Below are 18,550 nucleotides of genomic sequence, written 5' to 3' on the forward strand. Positions count from 1 at the left end.
CATTTATTCCATGGGACAAAACTAGGTCCAGAGTATGACTGTGGCAGTGAGTAGGTCCAGAGACATGTTGGACAAAACCCACTGAGTCGATGATGGCTCCGAAAGCCTTTTGGAGTGGGTCTGTGGACTTTTCCATGTGAATGTTAAAGTCACCAAAAATTAGAATATTATCTGCTATGACTACAAGATCCGATAGGAATTCAGGGAACTCAGTGAGGAACACTGCATATGGCCCAGGAGGCCTATAAACAGTAGCTATAAAAAGTGAGTGAGTAGGCTGCATAGATTTCATGACTAGAAGCTCAAAAGACGAAAACGTCATTGTTGTTTTTTTTTTTGTAAATTGAAATTTGCTATCGTAAATGTTAGCAACACCTCCGCCTTTGCCGGATGCACGGGGGGTATGGTCACTAATGTAACCTGGGGGTGAGGCCTCATTTAACACAGTAAATTCATCAGGCTTAAGCCATGTTTCAGTCAGGCCAATCACATCAAGATTATTATCAGTGATTAGTTCATTGACTATAACTGCCTTGGAAGTGAGGGATCTAACATTAAGTAACCCAATTTTGAGATGTGAGGTATCACAATCTCTTTCAATAATGGCAGGAATGGAGGAGGTCTTTATACTAGTGAGATTGCTAAAGCGAACACCGCCATTTTTAATTTTGCCCAACCTAGATCGAGGCACAGACACGGTCTCAATGGGGAAAGCTGAGCTGACTACACTGACTGTGCTAGTGGCAGACTCCACTAAGCTGGCAGGCTGGCTAACAGCCTGCTGCCTGGCCTGCACCCTATTTCATTGTGGAGCTAGAGGAGTTAGAGCCCTGTCTATGTTCGTAGATAAGATGAGAGCACCCCTCCAGCTAGGATGGAGTCCGTCACTCCTCAACAGGCCAGGCTTGGTCCTGTTTGTGGGTGAGTCCCAGAAAGAGGGCCAATTATCTACAAATTCTATCTTTTGGGAGGGGCAGAAAACAGTTTTCAACCAGCGATTGAGTTGTGAGACTCTGCTGTAGAGCTCATCACTCCCCCTAACTGGGAGGGGGCCAGAGACAATTAATCGATGCCGACACATCTTTCTAGCTGATTTACACGCTGAAGCTATGTTGCGCTTGGTGACCTCTGACTGTTTCATCCTAACATCGTTGGTGCCGACGTGGATAACAATATCTCTATACTCGCCAGTTTTAGCTTTAGCCAGCACCGTCTTTAGATTAGCCTTAACGTCGGTAGCCCTGCCCCCTGGTAAACAGTGTATGATCGCTGGATGATTAGTTTTAAGTCTAATACTGCGGGTAATGGAGTCGCCAATGACTAGGGTTTTCAATTTGTCAGAGCTAATGGTGGGAGCCGTCGGCGTCTCAGACCCCACAACGGGAGGAGTAGAGACCAGAGAAGTCTCGGCCTCCGACTCCGACTCGCTTAATGGGGAGAACCGGTTGAAAGTTTCTGTCGGCTGAATAAGCGACACCGGTTGAGCATTCCTACAGCGTTTCCCTCCAGAAGCCATGAGAAAGATGTCCGGCTGCGGGGACCGTGCGAGGGGGTTTATACTAACGTTACTATCTGTACTTACTGGTGGCACAGACGCTGTTTCATCCTTTCCTACACTGAAATTACCCTTGCCTAACGATCGCGTCTGAAGCTGGGCTTGCAGCACAGCTATCCTTGCCGTAAGGCGATCGTTCTCCTGTATATTATAAGTACAACGACTGCAATTAGAAGGCATCATGTTAATGTTACTTAGCTTCGGCTGTTTGAAGTCCTGACGAACCATGTCCAGATAAAACCTCCGGGGTGAAAAAGTTGAATGAAAAAAGTTGAGTGAGGGAAAAAGTAAAAATATACGGTAATGAAAAAGTAAAAAACCGTCAGGTATCAAAGTAAGATCGGCAACAAAAACAAGTCTGCAAGGGTTCTTGGTCAATGAAAAACTGCCCCAAAAGGTTCTTCAAAGAACTTGTTAGGGTTCTTTGGGTTCAAGGTGGGTTCATCGAGGAACCACCGTTGTTGCTGGACTTCTTCCGGGAACTTCGCAATTACAACTGAAAACGATGGTGACAAGTTTGAATGCGACAACAGTTAAAAAGGTTAAGTTGGGTTGATGTTTGGCTCTGAATATGTCTCGAAATCATTTATTATAATAATATAACATACTATTAATGAATAACGAAGACAATGATGGTTTTCTGTGAATATCTTCCATAACGTTACTATAGTTAATGAACGTAAATATTAGAAAGCCGGGTTTGAGCGTGGGCGTTGTATGAGCTACAGTACAGTACCGTTAGCTAGCTAGCTAACGTTATGTCCTAACTAGGCACAACTAGGTTTGGATTATTTCCTCAACTATATTCTTTTCCATATATTGTATATCGTTTCCATAAAGCCAACAACCGCTCTTATTCCTTCCCTTTCTCTAATGTATTTTGTAATAAAATTATCAAGTGTAGTAAGATCATTGCTTTACTTTACTAGGACTGGAGACCACAGCAGCGATTCTGCTCTTGCCCAACCTCTTCAACGAGGACCCGAGTGGCCTTTATGTCCATGACAAGGTATGTCTATACACCAATCATCTGTTTCTTCATTAACATAGGTGTGCATGCTTATATAAAACTACAGCTGAACATTTGTTCTGTTCTTTGTATGTGTATTAATCTTTTCTTACTTTTGTTGACATAGATTTCACCACTCTTCACTCCTTTACTGCACATCGGTGGAAATCCATTTCACCATGAGAGTGAAATCCCGCTGGCCTTTGATGGGGAGAACATCCACACCCTCGAGGACGTCCCCATGGGACTTGGAGCTCTGCTACGTCTGTATTTTTTATTTTCCCTTCAATTTCCCCAAAATGTCAGAAAAACACTTATGTTGTTAAGTTACTGTGTTCTGGGGATAAGAGAAGTTGGGGTGAAGTTACCAGGGCCGGTCATAAAGATGGAAAACTTCCTAACATAACTAAGTGGATACGATATACACACTAAAGCTGAAAAATCTGTATTTAGCATCAAGTCTACAATGTTGTTAGTTTACCTATGATTCATTTTCAATGTTGTTTTTATTTTACATCATTATTTCATAAATTCTAAATGTCATGAAAAGCACTATACAAAGTAAATGTATTATTTATTATGGTCTGACATGTCTGCAGAAATGTTTCAATTTTGTAATGTGTTTTGTTTGGTAAATGGTTTTGTAAATATTAATTCACATTTGTGGTGCCACTAAAAATAAACAATGAATTATTTAAATCAATATTGTCAATATTGTTATTAAAATATTTTTTTTATAAGGAGGGAGGGTGGACAGGGAGTTAAAAAAGGAACCCCAAAAGGTTCTTTGAGGAACCATGATAAGGGGTTCTTTGGAGAACTTATAGGGGTTCCCCCACAGTTTCAATTTGAAGAACCCCTACAGGATACTCCAGGAACCTTTACTTTTTAGAGTGTATATTGATAAAAGTCACCTTGTCCGAGAGACATTTACATAGTTATACAAAGCCCAATTTGGGATGAATATTTTAGGGCGAAATAGAGGCCACAGACAGACCTGATATCGACCATAATTCAACGTACTTTGACGTCATGTGCTGAGTGGGTGTGACCAAAGTTATTCTGTTTAGCTACACTTTGTAGTACATTTTTACACTATAATAAATGTTTCTGATGCCGCATCGGCCCGTTTTCAAAGGGAGTCGTTGGTTTGTAGGGGAAGTCGCTTGTAGGGGCAGGTTTCATCTGATTAACGGAACCAAAAAAATATGTTTGTTTCCCGGACAATTTTACATTTACATTTACGTCATTTAGCAGACGCTCTTATCCACAATGAACAATGACCATGGGATCCTCAACGGTTCTCTAACCTCCCAGAGACCACGGCAAAATCAAGCCTCCCAGGAACTATAGACCTTCCGCTGCTTTCTAAAATATCCTCACGCTTATTATCCACATCACAATCATCTGATTAAGAAAACTTCTATATGTTACTATCCAGACGACAGATTAAGACTCATTTCCACAACTCTCATATCACAGTCACACAACTCTCATATCACAGTCACACAACTCTCATATCACAGTCACAACTCTCATATCACAGTCACACAATGCTATTAATTTACATTTACGTCATTTAGCAGACGCTCTTATCCAAAGCGACTTACAAATTGGTGCAATCACCTTATGATATCCAGTGGAACAACCACTTTACAATAGTATATCTATATCTTTTTTGGGGGGGAGGGGGATTACTTTATCCTATCCCAGGTATTCCTTAAAGAGGTGGGGTCTCAGGTGTCTCCGGAAGGTGGTGATTGACTCCGCTGTCCTGGCGTCGTGAGGGAGCTTGTTCCACCATTGGGGTGCCAGAGCAGCGAACAGTTTTGACTGGGCTGAGCAGGAACTGTGCTTCCGCAGAGGTAGGGAGGCGAGCAGACCAGAGGAGGATGAACACAGTGCCCTTCTTTGGGTGTAGGGACTGATCAGAGCCTGAAGGTCCGGAGGTGCCGTTCCTCTCACAGCTCCGTAGGCAAGCACCATGGTCTTGTAGCAGATGCAAGCTTCAACTGGAAGCCAGTGGAGTGTGCGGAGGAGCGGGGTTACGTGAGAGAACTTGGGAAGGTTGAACACCAGACGGGCTGCGGCGTTCTGGATGAGTTGTAGGGGTTTAATGTTGTAGGGGTTTAAAGACGGGAGATGACAAGTGCCTGGATTAGGACCTGCGCCGCTTCCTGTGTAAGGCAGGGTCGTACTCTGCGAATGTTGTAGAGCATGAACCTACAGGATCGGGTCACCGCCCTGATCTTAGCGGAGAACGACAGGGTGTTGTCCAGGGTCACGCCAAGGCTCTTAGCACTCTGGGAGGAGGACACAATGGAGTTGTCAGCCGTGATGGCGAGATCATGGAACGGGCAGTCCTTCCCCGGGAGGAAGAGCAGCTCCGTCTTGCCAAGGTTCAGCTTGAGGTGGTGATCCGTCATCCACACTGATATGTCTGCCAGACATGCAGAGACGCGATTCGCCACCTGGTTATCAGAAGGGGGAAAGGAGAAGATTAATTGTGTGTCGTCTGCGTAGCAATGATAGGAGAGACCGTGTGAGGATATGTCAGAGCCAAGTGACTTGGTGTATAGCGAGAATAGGAGAGGGCCTAGAACTGAGCCCTGGGGACACCAGTGGTGAGAGCACGTGGTGCGGAGACAGATTCTCGCCACGCTCCCTGGTAGGAGCGACCTGTCAGGTAGGACGCAATCCAAGAGCGAGCCGCACCGGAGATGCCCAACTCGGAGAGGGTGGAGAGGAGGATCTGATGGTTCACAGTATCAAAGGCAGCAGATAGGTCTAGAAGGATGAGAGCAGAGGAGAGAGAGTTAGCTTTAGCAGTGCGGAGAGCCTCCGTGACACAGAGAAGAGCAGTCTCAGTTGAATGACCAGTCTTGAAACCTGTAGTTGTTGACATCAGAGGGATCGAGTGTAGATTTTTTGAGAAGGGGTGCAACTCTCGCACTCTTGAAGATGGAAGGGACGTAGCCAGCGGTCAAGGAATAGTTGATGAGCAAGGTGAGAAGGTCTCCGGAAATGGTCTGGAGAAGAGAGGAGGGGATAGGGTCAAGCGGGCAGGTTGTTGGGCGGCCGGCTGTCACAAGCCGCAAGGTTTCATCTGGAGAGAGAGGGGAGAAAGAGGTCAAAGCATAGGGTAGGGCAACATGAGCAGGACCAGCGGTGTCATTTGACTTAACAAACGAGGATCGAATGTCGTCCGCAGAGAGGGAGGAGGGGGGGAGGGAGAGGAGGATTCAGGAGGGAGGAGAAGGTGGCAAAGAGCTTCCTAGGGTTAGAGGCAGATGCTTGGAATTTAGAGTGGTAGAAAATGGCTTTAGCAGCAGAAACAGAGGAAGAAAATGTAGAGAGGAGGGAGTGAAAAGATGCCAGGTCCGCAATGAGGCTAGTTTTCCTCCATTTCCGCTCGGCTGCCCGGAGCTCTGTTCTGTGAGCTCGCAATGAGTCGTCAAGCCACGGAGCAGGAGGGGAAGACCGAGCCGGCTGGGAGGATAGGGGACATAGAGAGTCAAAGGATGCAGAAAGGGAGGAGAGGAGGGTTGAGGAAGCAGAATCTGGAGATTGGTTGGAGACTGATTGAGCAGAGGGAAGAGATGATAGGATGGAAGAGGAGAGAGTAGCAGGAGAGAGAGAGCGAAGGTTGCGACGGCGCAATACCATCTGAGTAGGGGCAGAGTGAGTAGTGTTGGAGGAGAACGAGAGGGAAAAGGATACAAGGTAGTGGTCGGAGACTTGGAGGGGAGTTGCAGTGAGATCAGTAGAAGAACAGCATCTAGTAAAGATGAGGTCAAGCGTATGGCCTGCCTTGTGAGTAGGGGGGATGGTAAGAGGGTGAGGTCAAAAGAGGAGAGGAGTGAAAAGAAGGAGGCAGAGAGAAATGAGTCAAAGGTAGACGTAGGGAGGCTAAAGTCACCCAGAACTGTGAGGGGTGAGCCATCCTCAGGAAAGGAACTTATCAAGGCGTCAAGCTCATTGATGAACTCTCCAAGGGAACCTGGAGGGCGATAATTGATAAGGATGTTAAGCTTGAATGGGCTAGTGACTGTGACAGCATGGAATTCAAATGAGGAGATAGACAGATGGGTCAGGGGAGAAAGAGAGAATGTCCACTTGGGAGAGATGAGGATTCCAGTGCCACCACCCCGCTGACCAGATGCTCTCGGGGTATGCGAGAACACGTGGCCAGACGAGGAGAGAGCAGTAGGAGTAGCAGTGTTTTCTGTGGTAATCCATGTTTCCGTCAGCGCCAAGAAGTCGAGGGACTGGAGGGTAGCATAGGCTGAGATGAACTCTGCCTTGTTGGCTGCAGACCGGCAGTTCCAGAGGCTGCCGGAGACCTGGAACTCCACGTGGGTCGTGCGCGCTGGGACCACCACGTTAGAGTGGCAGCGGTCACGCGGTGTGAGGCGTTTGTGTGGCCTGTGCAGAGAGGAGAGAACAGGGATAGACAGACACATAGTTGACAGACTACAGGAGAGGCTACGCTAATGCAAAGGAGATTGGAATGAAAATTAACTTAACTGGGGAAGCGAGAGCGCAGGGCCTCCCTCACTAACCATTCACTGAAACACTCAAATATAACTTTTCCAACTTCCACTTTAGAAATTATAATTGATGTAAACTACAGTGGTTCAATGTTTCCAGGAATAGGCTCAATCTATTCCCAAACATACCTAATCAATTAGTTGTTTTTCAACAAAAAAAATTACCTGCAGGAATATTTTCACATTTCAATCTCATGGTTAGTTCCTAGGATAATGCAACTCATACATTTACATCTGTCAATACTTCTTAAATGGGGTACAGGTTTAAAATAATTACAGGTTTAAAACAATTACAGGTGCACCTTACTATCTTATACTATATCACAAATGGTCTTACTTAGTAAATACAGATTCTAGTTTTCATCCAGTTCACACAGATAGCTGACTCAGCCTCAGATTCTCCTGATTGGGCCCTGTTTACACCTCCACACAGGAATACACACTCAGAGCCTCCTGACTGGGCCCTGTTTTCACCTCCACACAGGAATACACACTCAGAGCCTACGGGGCTTTTCTAAAAACTCTTTGTGTGTGTCGCTCACCTCTTTCTTTTTTTAAACTACGTTCGAGATGTGGTATCCACTCGGCTCGCTGCCCCTGGAGATGTACTGATGTATATACTATTCTGATGGTATCCACTTGGCTCGCTGCCTCTCAGATCAAAGGTGGGTCCATCTGCTCCGTTCCCGAAGTGTGGTCACCCTGAGATCCCAAGTTAGAGGGATCCCTCATGCATCATTTACCCAGGTCACCAGGAGCGGTCACCAAGTGAAGATTCACATCCCCAAATCTGGTTGTTAATTTCTTTAATATCAAATGAGGAGATACAAACTTATCATACAAGTCAGTTATTCTTAAACTAAATATTTATTCACTTATAAGGGAGCAGGTCAATACAACGTACACATATAAAGTGAATCAATTGAGTGCCCTACGATAATGATGGCTGGTGGACCCACGGGACAAAAGTACAAAGGTCTTTTATAGCCCTTTCAACCTACATGATGAACAACAGATGTATAGAACAGGTCACAAGGTTAAGATTTGTATGAAAGATACTTATAATTCTCAGCAGACAGTATCTACTGTAAAAACAGTACTCTTTGTGTAGAGACCATAGATAGGCATGTTGTTGGATCAGGGCCCAGTCCCCAATGTCATGCTCTAGTACATTTGGGTTGACACATCGGAGAATGAACCCTGATATTATAAAAGCAGGGCAACAACGTCAATATTATTGTACCCAAAAGATGTCAGTTGGTTACATAAATAATTATCATTACTAAATGTTACATGAAATGTAAATATGAAATACTTGGTTGCATAATCTTATTTTCAACAGCTTTTCAATTACATTTTGCTAGGTGGGATATCCCCAATGTCAAAACACAGTTTTAACGTTCCCAAATCAATAACCAATATGCAGAAACAGTTTGGGATAAATTGAAAACATAAACATAAAATGTGCTATATACACAAACATCTGCCACAATAATCATATTACTTGTATTTTTTTAAACAAGCACCTTATAAACTGCACAAGCACCAGAAATGCTCTAGTTTTGACAAGTAGCAATAAATCACTGATATCGATTAGGGGGGAAATCAGGTTGTACGTGCTGTTGAAACTAACACAACTAAAAAAACACATGGAAATGGGAGATATCTGTTAACTCACTGATTAGAGGTCAACCTGCAGAAGACAGTCAGCTACATTTTGGAGAGATGCATTTAAATGTAGGGGTCGCTAAACAAAGGAACGCAACACTTACTTGTCATCACTCATCAATATCATGCTAAAATCATTTGTGAGAGGAGGGAATAATGTGTACATCACTGGTTAGAGGACAACTTGTAGAAAACAGCTAGCTACATTTTGAAGTGTTGCATTTTGATTAAAGTGGGTCACCAACATGGTAAGTGTAACACAGCTCTTTTTGTGTTAGTCACTTTTTGTTAAATCACATAAGCAGTACTCTTTCATTTCAGAGCCTGGATTTTCCCCCTGAGGCTAATATCCATATCATGTTGAAATCAATAGAACAGGGGGCAAACGTTTAGGGTTCTACATTGTGACATCATTAAAATACTCCTACTACGATGTTAAAACATTCTACATTGTGACATTAATTCATTGATATCATGAAACAACTCCTTCATGTATTTTCTAAAATTTGACCAGAGATCTTTAATCAGATTATCTCTGGTCACAGCTAAGAGATTTCTCTCCTGTGTGTGTTCTCTGGTGTCGTACCAGGCTGTTTGACTGAGTAAAACTCTTCCCACATTGATAACAGCTATAAGGTTTATCTCCTGTGTGTGTTCTCTGGTGAATAGTCAGACTGCTAGATGTAACAAAACTCTTCCCACATTGACTACAGCTATAAGGTTTATCTCCGGTGTGTGTTCTCTGGTGTAAAGTCAGAGAGCCAGATGTAGTAAAACTCTTCCCACATTGATCACAGCTATAAGGTTTCTCTCCTGTGTGTGTTCTCTGGTGTAAAGTCAGAGAGCCAGATGTAGTAAAACTCTTCCTACATTGATCACAGCTATAAGGTTTCTCTCCTGTGTGTGTTCTCTGGTGAAAAGTCAGAGAGCCAGATCTAGTAAAACTCTTCCCACATTGATCACAGTTATAAGGTTTCTCTCCTGTGTGTGTTCTCTGGTGAAAAGTCAGAGAGCCAGATCTAGTAAAACTCCTCCCACATTGATCACAGCTATAAGGTTTCTCTCCTGTGTGTATTCTCTGGTGCACTGTCAGATGGCCAAATTGACCAAAACTCTTCCCACATTGACCACAGCTATAAGGTTTCTCTCCTGTGTGTGTTCTCTGGTGTGATATCAGGCTGGTTGAATGAGTAAAACACTTCCCACATTGATCACAGCTATAAGATTTCTCTCCTGTGTGGATTCTCTGATGAATTGTAATGCCTGATGAGGAGGTGAATCTCTTCCCACAGTCAGAGCAGCAGTGAGTTCTCTTCCCTGTGGATCTCTGCAGGTGTTTCTTGAGGTGTTCTGATCTGGAGAGACTCTTCTCTGCCTCGTCAGAATCATGAGGTTGTTGAGGCTCCCCAGAGGATCCACGATAGTCCCGTCTCTCTCCTGTGTGAACAACAAAGTCAGACAGATGGTTAAAGGCCCACAACAGCGGAAATCCACTGTAAAAGGTGATGCCAACAGCGTTGCCATGATGTTGTACAACAATTGAAGTCTGTAATGAACGTTAAAATGATTTGACAATTGTCTTAAAATGAGCAAGAACAGTCATATTTTAGTAGTAACATCGATGATTGTAGGCTAGAAATAAGTTATTCATGTTGTTGAAACTCTAAGCACTGTGCCAGACGACTTTTGGTCTCACATATAGGGCCCTTTCTGTCTTTCCTAAAAATTGCGGCAAGAGGGAGATGCACATGCAATTTGGTTGTAGAAACTCCTCCCTGCTAATGAGGAAACCGATAGTTATGGATGTACTATATCTGATTAGAGTAAAAATGGTGAGCAAAGTCTTTAGTTTTTCACAATGTATTCTGATGTGAATGGGGGAAAAGTCAGGGAAGTAACCTCCATTTCCAGGAAGATTACATTTACATTTTAGACATTTAGCAGACGCTCTTATGAGCGACTTACAGTAGTGAATGCATACATTTCATTTCATGCATTTTTTAAAATTATTATTTTTTATTTTTTGTACTGGCCCCCCGTGGGAATCGAACCCACAACCCTGGCGTTGCAGACACCATGCTGGCGTTGCAAACACCATGCTCTACCAACTGAGCCACGGGGAAGATTATGAGTGCATTTCACACTACTTTGGATTATAATTGTAAGGCTCGCTTGAATGTCCTGCTTAATATAATGTTTGCTAGAGTATTAAGAACCGTGTTAATGACAGTATCCATTTGTGTGTTGTTAATAAAGTTATGATTTTTTAAATGTATTTTTAATTAAATTTAGTTTTTCACCTTTATTTAACCAGGTAGGCCAGTTGAGAACAAGTTCTCATTTACAACTGCGACCTGACCAAGATAAAGCAAAGCAGTGCGGCAAAAAACAACACCACAGAGTTACTCATGGGATAAACAAACATAGTCAATAACACAATAGAAAACTCTATATACATTGTGTGCAAATGGAGTAAGGAGGCACGGCAATAAATAGGCCATAGTAGCGAAGTAATTACACATTTGGAAATTAACACTGGAGTGATGGATGTGCAGATGATGATGTGCAAGTAGAAATACTGGTGTGCAAAATAGCAAAAAAATGGGGATGAGGTAGGTAGTTGGATGGGCTATTTACAGATGGGCTGTGTAAAGCTGCATCGAGCGGTAAGCTGCTCAGACAGCTGATGCTTAAAGTTAGTGAGGGAGATATAAGTCTCCAACTTCAGCGATTTTAGCAATTCGTTCCAGTCATTGGCAGCAGAGAACTGGAAGGAAAGGCGGCCAAATAGGTGTTGGCTTTGGGGGTGACCAGTGAGATATACCTGCTGGAGCGCGTGCTATGGGTGGGTGTTGCTATGGTGACCAGTGAGCTGAGTTAAGGCGGAGCATTACATAGCAAAGACTTATAGATGACCTGGAGCTAGTAGGTTTGGCGACGAATATGTAGCGAGGGCCAGCCGACGAGGGCATACAGGTCGCAGTGGTGGGTGGTATATGGGGCTTTGGTGACAAAACGGATGGCACTGTGATAGACTGCATCCAGTTTGCTGAGTAGAGTGTTGGAGGCTATTTTGTAAATGATATCGGCGAAGTCAAGAATCGGTAGGAGAGTCAGTTTTACGAGGGTATGTTTGGCAGCGTGAGTGAAGGAGGCTTTGTTGCGAAATAGGAAGCCGATTCTAGATTTAAGTTTGGATTGGAGATGCTTAATATGAGTCTGGAAGGAGAGTTTACAGTCTAACCAGACACCTTGGTATTTGTAATTGTCCACATATTCTAAGTCAGAATCTTCCAGAGTAGCGATGCTAGTCGGGCGGGCGGGTTCGGGCAGCGATCGGTTGAAGAGCATGCATTTAGTTTTACTAGCGTTTAAGAGCAGTTGGAGGCCACAGAAGTAGTGTTGTATGGCATTGAAGCTCGTTTGGAGGTTTGTTAACACAGTGTCCAAAGAAGGGCCAGATGTATACAGAATGGTGTCATCTGCGTAGAAGTGGATCAAGGAATCACGCGCAGCAAGAGCGACATCGTTGATATATACAGAGAAAAAAGTTGGCCCGAGAATTGAACCCTGTGGTACCCCCAAAGAGACTGCCAGAGGTCCGGACAACAGGCCAGGTCGATGAAGACGGCTGCACAGTACTGTCTTTTATCAATGGCGGTTATGATATCGTTTAGTACCTTGAGCGTGGATGAGGTGCACCCGTGACCAGCTCGGAAACCGGATTGCACAGTGAAGAAGGTATGGTGGGATTCGAAATGGTCAGTGATCTGTTTGTTAACTTGGCTTTCGAAGACTTTAGAAAGGAAGGACAGGATGGATATAGGTCTTTAACAGTTTGGTTCTAGAGTGTCACCCCCTTTGAAGAGGGGGATGACTGCGGAAGCTTTCCAATCTTTAGGAATCTCGGACGATACGAAAGAGAGGTTGAACAGACTATAGGGGTTGCAACAATGGCGGCTGATAATTTTAGAAAGAGGGTCCAGATTGTCTAGCCCAACTGATTTGTACGGGTCCAGGTTTTGCAGCTCTTTCAGAACATCAGCTATCTGGACTTGGGTGAAGGAGAAGCGGGGGAGGCTTGGGCAAGTAGCTGCAGGGGGTGCGGAGCTGTTGGCCGGGGTTGGGGTAGCCAGGAGGAAAGCATGGCCAGCCGTAGAGAAATGCTTATTGAAAATCTCGATTATCGTGGATTTATCGGTGGTGACAGTGTTTCCTAGCCTCAGTGCAGTGGGCAGCTGGGAGGAGGTGCTCTTATTCTCCATGGACTTTACAGTGTCCCAAAACCTTTTGGAGTTAGAGCTACAGGATGCAAATTTCTGTTTGAAAAGGCTAGCCTTTGCTTTCCTAACTGACTGTGTGTATTGGTTCCTGACTTCTCTGAAAAGTTGCATATTGCTATTCGATGCTAGTGCAGTACGCACTTGATGTTTTTGTGCTGGTCGAGGGCAGTCAGGTCTGGAGTGAACCAATGGCTTTATATGTTTTTAGTTCTACATTTTTTGAAAGGGACATGCTTATTTAAGGTGGTGAGGAAATCACTTTTAAAGAACAACCAGGCATCCTCTACTGACGGGATGATGTCAATATCCTTCCAGGATACCCGGGCCAGGTCGATTAGAAAGGCCTGCTCGCAGAAGTGTTTTAGGGAGCGTTTGACAGTGATGAGGGGTGGTCGTTTGACCGCGGACCCATAATGGATGCAGACAATGAGGCAGTGATCGCTGAGATCCTGATTGAAAACAGCAGAGGTGTATTTGGAGGGCAAGTTGGTCAGGATAATATCTATGAGGGTGCCCATGTTTACAGATTTAGGGTTGTACTTGGTGGGTTCCTTGATAATTTGTGTGAGATTGAGGGCATCTAGCTTGGATTGTAGGATGGCCGGGGTGTTAAGCATATCCCAGTTTAGGTCACCTAACAGAACGAACTCTGAAGATAGATGGGGGGGCAATCGATTCACATATGGTGTCATGGGCACAACTGGGCGCTGAGGGGGGTCTGTAACAGGCGGCATCAGTGAGAGACATTTCTGGAGAGATTAATTTTTTTAAATTAGAAGCCCGAACTGTTTGGGCATAGACCTGGAAAGTATGACAGAACTATGCAGGCCATCTCTGCAGTAGATTGCAACTCCTCCCCCTTTGGCAGTTCTATCTTGACGGAAAATGTTGTCATTCGGGATGTATATTTCAGAATTTTTGGTGGCCTTCCAAATCCAAGATTTAGACACGGCAAGGACATCAAGGTTGCTAAAGCAGTGAGTAAAACAAACTTAGGGAGGAGGCTTCTGATGTTAACATGCATGAAACCAAGGCTTTTACGGTCACAGAAGTCAACAAATGAGAGTGCCTGGGGACACACAGGGCCTGGGTTAACCTTTATGTCACCCGAGGAACAGAGGAGTAGGATGAGGGTACGGCTAAAGGCTATCAGAACTGGTCGTCTAGTGCGTTGGGAACAGAGAATAAAAGGAGCAGATTTCTGGGCGTGGTAGGAAAGATTCAAGGCATAATGTACAGACAGGGGTATGGTAGGGTGCGGGTACAGTGGAGGTAAACCTAGGCGTTGAGTGACGATAAGAGAGGTTGCATCTCTGGAGGCACCAGTTATGCCAGGTGAGGTCACCGCATGTGTGGGAGGTGGGACAAAAGAGTTCTCTGAGGCATGTTGAGTGGGACTAGGGGCTCCGCAGTAAAATAAAACAATGATAACTACCCTAAACAACAGTATACAAGGCATATTGACATTAGAGAGACATAAAGCGAGGCATAGAGCAATCACAGGTGTTGATTGGGAGAGCTAGCTAAGACAACAACGGGTAAGACAACAGTTAATCAGCTAAGACAACAACAACAGGTAAAATGGCGATGAATGGACAGAGAGGGTCGGTTAACTACACACAGGGCCTGAGTTCGAGGCTGGGGTCGACAGATAAACAAAATAAACAAAATGGAGACCAGTGATTAATGAACAGTCCAGCAGGCATCAGCTATGTAGCCAAGTGATCATAGGGTCCAGTGAACAGCAATATATGAAACAGGGAAGCCGTTAGGTAGTCATTACTACGCTAGCCAGGAGATGCACCTGGCTCGAGGCTAACTGGTGCTAACTTCGGGACAAGGCCTTCACCTACATCCTGCAAAGGCCGGTTGAGGGCACATCGGATGGAATTACGTCGGCAGACCAGTCGTGATGGATCGGTGGAGCTCCGTGTTGACAAAGGGTCCAGGCCAATTGGCAAAAGAGGTATTGTAGCTGGAGTAATTTTGTTTGCTAGCCGGGAGAAGGACCTGGCTCAAGGCTAACTGGTGCTAGCTTCGGGACAAGGCGTTAGCCACTATAGCCAATCTGGTGCAAAGGTCCAGAGCTTACGGCAGGAATCCGGTGATGTAGTGGCTTCTAGTGGTCTTAGTGAAGAGTCTGGGAGGCATCAGCTGTGTAGCCGAGTGATCATAGGGTCATAGGGTCCACTGAGCAGGCCGGGAGATGGGCCTGGCTCAAGGCTAGCACTCGGTAGTAGCTAGCTAGCTGCGATTATCCGGTGTAATGGTCAGTTTGTCACCGAAAACACACAAACTTTTACAGATGCACAATAGAGAGCATCCTGTCGGGCTGTATCACCGCCTGGTATGGCAGCTGCTCCGCCCATAACCGAAAGGCTCTCCAGAGGGTAGTGAGGTCTGCACCACGCATCACCAGAAACTTTAGGAGCATAACATCAGAATTTACGAAGGCAAGCAGCAGCGGGAGGAGTAGGCTAAAGAAGAGGGTTTTTTCTGATGTTAGGCTATCTTGTTTCAGAGGGGTGTCATCAATAGCCCATAATGACAAAGTGAAAACAGTTAAAAAAATATATATATCTTATTTACTTAAGTATTCAGACCTTTTGCTATGAGACTCAAAATTGCTTTCAGGTGCCTCTTGTTTAAATTACTCATCCTTGAGATGTATCTACAACTTGTTCGGAGTCCACCTGTGGTAAATTCAATTGATTGGATATGATTTGGAAGGCACACACCTGTCTATATAACGTCCCAGAGTTGACAGTGCATGTCAGAGCAAAAACCAAGCCATGAGGTCGAAGGAATTGTCTGTAGAGCTCCGAGACAGGATTGTGTCGAGACACAGATCTGGGGATGGGCACCAAAAATAATTATGCAGCATTGAAGGTCCCCAAGAACACAGTGGCCTCCATCATTCATAAATGGAATACTCTTCCAAGAGCTGGTCACCCGGCCAAACTGAGCGATTGGGGGAGAAGGGCCTTGGTCAGGGAGGTGACCAAAAACCTGATGGTCACTCTGACAGAGCTCCAACGTTCATCTGTGGAGATGGGAGAACCTTCCAGAAGGACAACTATCTCTGCAGCACTCCACCAAGCAGACCTTTATGGTAGAGTGGCCAGACAGAAGCCACTCCTCAGTATAAAGCATATGACAGCCTGCTTGGAGTTTGACAAAAGGCCCCTTAAGACTCTAAGACCATGAGAAACAAGATTCTCTGGCTTGATAAAACCAAGATTGAACTCATTGGCATGACTGCCAAGAGTCACGTCTGGAGTAAACCTGGCACCATCCCTACGGTAAAGCATGGTGGTGGCAGCATCATGCTGTGGAGATGTTTTTCAGCAGCAGGGACTGGGAGACTAGTCCGGAAAGTATTATGTGAAATTATTTTGATGTGATATTTAAATATTGTGTGAAATTATTTTGATGTGATATGAAAGTACAGCAATTTATGTTTCTAGAAACGTATCGAGATTGAGAATCTATTCATATTTGGATGGAATATTTGACTATTTTAGCTGCCAGAGCCAGTCTACCTCTGAAAATAACATACAGTCCTTGGACCTTGAGGAGTAACGGGGGCAGCAATCAGCAGTAGAAACAATAACAAAGCGTACTCCCTGCCCGTTTTGGTAAAAAGCTGAGGGATGGGGCTGGAGAAATGTAACCATCCATGATATCAACATTCTAGTTTTAACCATGTTTTGAGGATATACAGTGTTTGTTTATATTTACTGAAAAACATTGGAATAAAAAAAGCTTCTATTTTGGGTTCTGATGGGGTACGACTGTTGAACTAATCTCATGAGGCATTTATACGTTAATTCTTCAAGAAACAGATGGGTACATATCATTAATGTATAAGTCCCAAAATGGATGTAACAACTACTGATTGCCCCTTTAAGAGAACATATTGGGCTAATCTAATAGGAGATATTGAGGACTACAGTATTTCAGGCATTGTCATTGGATGCATTTGATCAATTGTTAACGTTTTGTTGATGGTCCACTCTTGATGTTCTACACATTACAGTGTAGCTTCAGCCATTCCTACAGAACAACATTAAAGTGTAGAACCCCTTTACTGCATATTGGTTCAACGACTGCAGAGACGGTACTTACTGATGTTAATCAGATCTCCAACCTCTTCTTCCTGCAATGTGACAGTCATCTCCCCCTCCTCCTCTTTCACTCCAAAAACTCCATCCTCCTCTTTCTCCTCTTCTTTTACTGTAGCATCCTCCTCCTCTTTCACTCTGAATGCGTCTTCCTCTTCTTTCACTGAAACGTCTTTCTCTTCTTCTTTCACGGTAACATCCTCACCCTCTACTTGTTTTTGTATTGTAACATCGTTCTCTTCCTTCTCCTCCTCTTTCACGACAGCTTCTTTTTCCGTCCAGCAGACCTCCTCTTCCTTAGCAGGAGGAGAGTAGCTTAGTGAACTCATGGTCGGGGATGTTAGCTAGTTAGCATTAGCGACTAGCTTAGTTCTAAGCTAACTTAGCAAACCAGCTAGCTGACAAACAACGTAAAAATATAATTAAATGGGCCAACAAGTACATACGACAGAAGTGTGTTTAATACACAGCGACTAATATACACCAAACCAGTGTAAAGAGCGTGAATGTTGTAGCTATGTTTGCTAGAAAGCTACCGAGGTGTCTGACTAGCTGTTGTTGTTGAAGGAGCGTCCCGTCCACTAGATTATACGTCACACTGGCACATCGCCTGAACCTAAAAGACGCACATCGCCATCTGCTGACTGGAGTGGGCAACGCAGTTGAGGAACCAAACGTTTATTTTTCATTTATTTCATAAAAGGTTAATATTATATTAAGTCGTTCAAAGAGAAGCATGTGTTGATTGATTCGTGTTTAATGAGTGAGAATTTAAAACAAACTTTACACTCACTACATATTTGCATTGAACCATACTTCTGACATGGATCATTTTGACCCCAGAGGCATATCTTTTACCATAGCCAAAATGTGGTTTATTCAATTCTTCCAATTTTTCATGACTTTGTCAATCAACTGGTTGTTAATAAATCAAAATCATGGTTTAGTGTTTCTGTATCAAAATGGACTTTTGACTTATTCAAATCCTTTGGAGTCATTTTGACCCCAGCCAAAAGCACCTTTGATAAATAGGATATTTATTTCAAATCAAAATCACATTTTATTGGTCACATACACGTGTTTAGCAGATATTATTGCGGGTGTAGCGAAATGCTTGTGTTTCTAGCTCCGACAGTACAGTAATATCTGACAAGCATTGTCTAACAATTTCACAACATATACCCAAAACACACAAATCTAAGTATTTTAATCTAGGTTTCTCTGTAGTCATGATTCATCCCACCAGAGGGTGGAGGGGCACCTGTACTTACTAATGTATTTACTTAAGTATTCAGACCCTTTGCTATGAGACTTGAGATTGAGCTCAGATGCATGCTGATTCCACTAATCATCCTTGAGAT

The 18,550-nt window shown here is 44.1% G+C and overlaps 1 protein-coding gene across 1 annotated transcript; it reads right to left on the reverse strand.

Annotated features, from left to right (window-relative positions):
* Positions 1-7,962: 7,962 nt before the first annotated feature.
* On the reverse strand, positions 7,963-17,755 carry LOC123740630 (uncharacterized). Its single transcript, XM_082968984.1, has 2 exons — positions 17,194-17,755; positions 7,963-10,219 (listed from the first exon to the last, which is right to left on the reverse strand). The coding sequence occupies exons 1-2, from the start codon at positions 17,516-17,518 to the stop codon at positions 9,312-9,314; spliced, it is 1,233 nt and encodes a 410-aa protein (XP_082825110.1). The 5' UTR covers positions 17,519-17,755; the 3' UTR covers positions 7,963-9,311.
* Between the last annotated feature and the right edge of the window lie 795 nt (positions 17,756-18,550).

Source organism: Salmo salar, chromosome 02 (assembly GCF_965601325.2).
Source record: "Salmo salar chromosome 02, fSalSal1, whole genome shotgun sequence".
Lineage (NCBI taxonomy): Eukaryota > Metazoa > Chordata > Actinopteri > Salmoniformes > Salmonidae > Salmo > Salmo salar.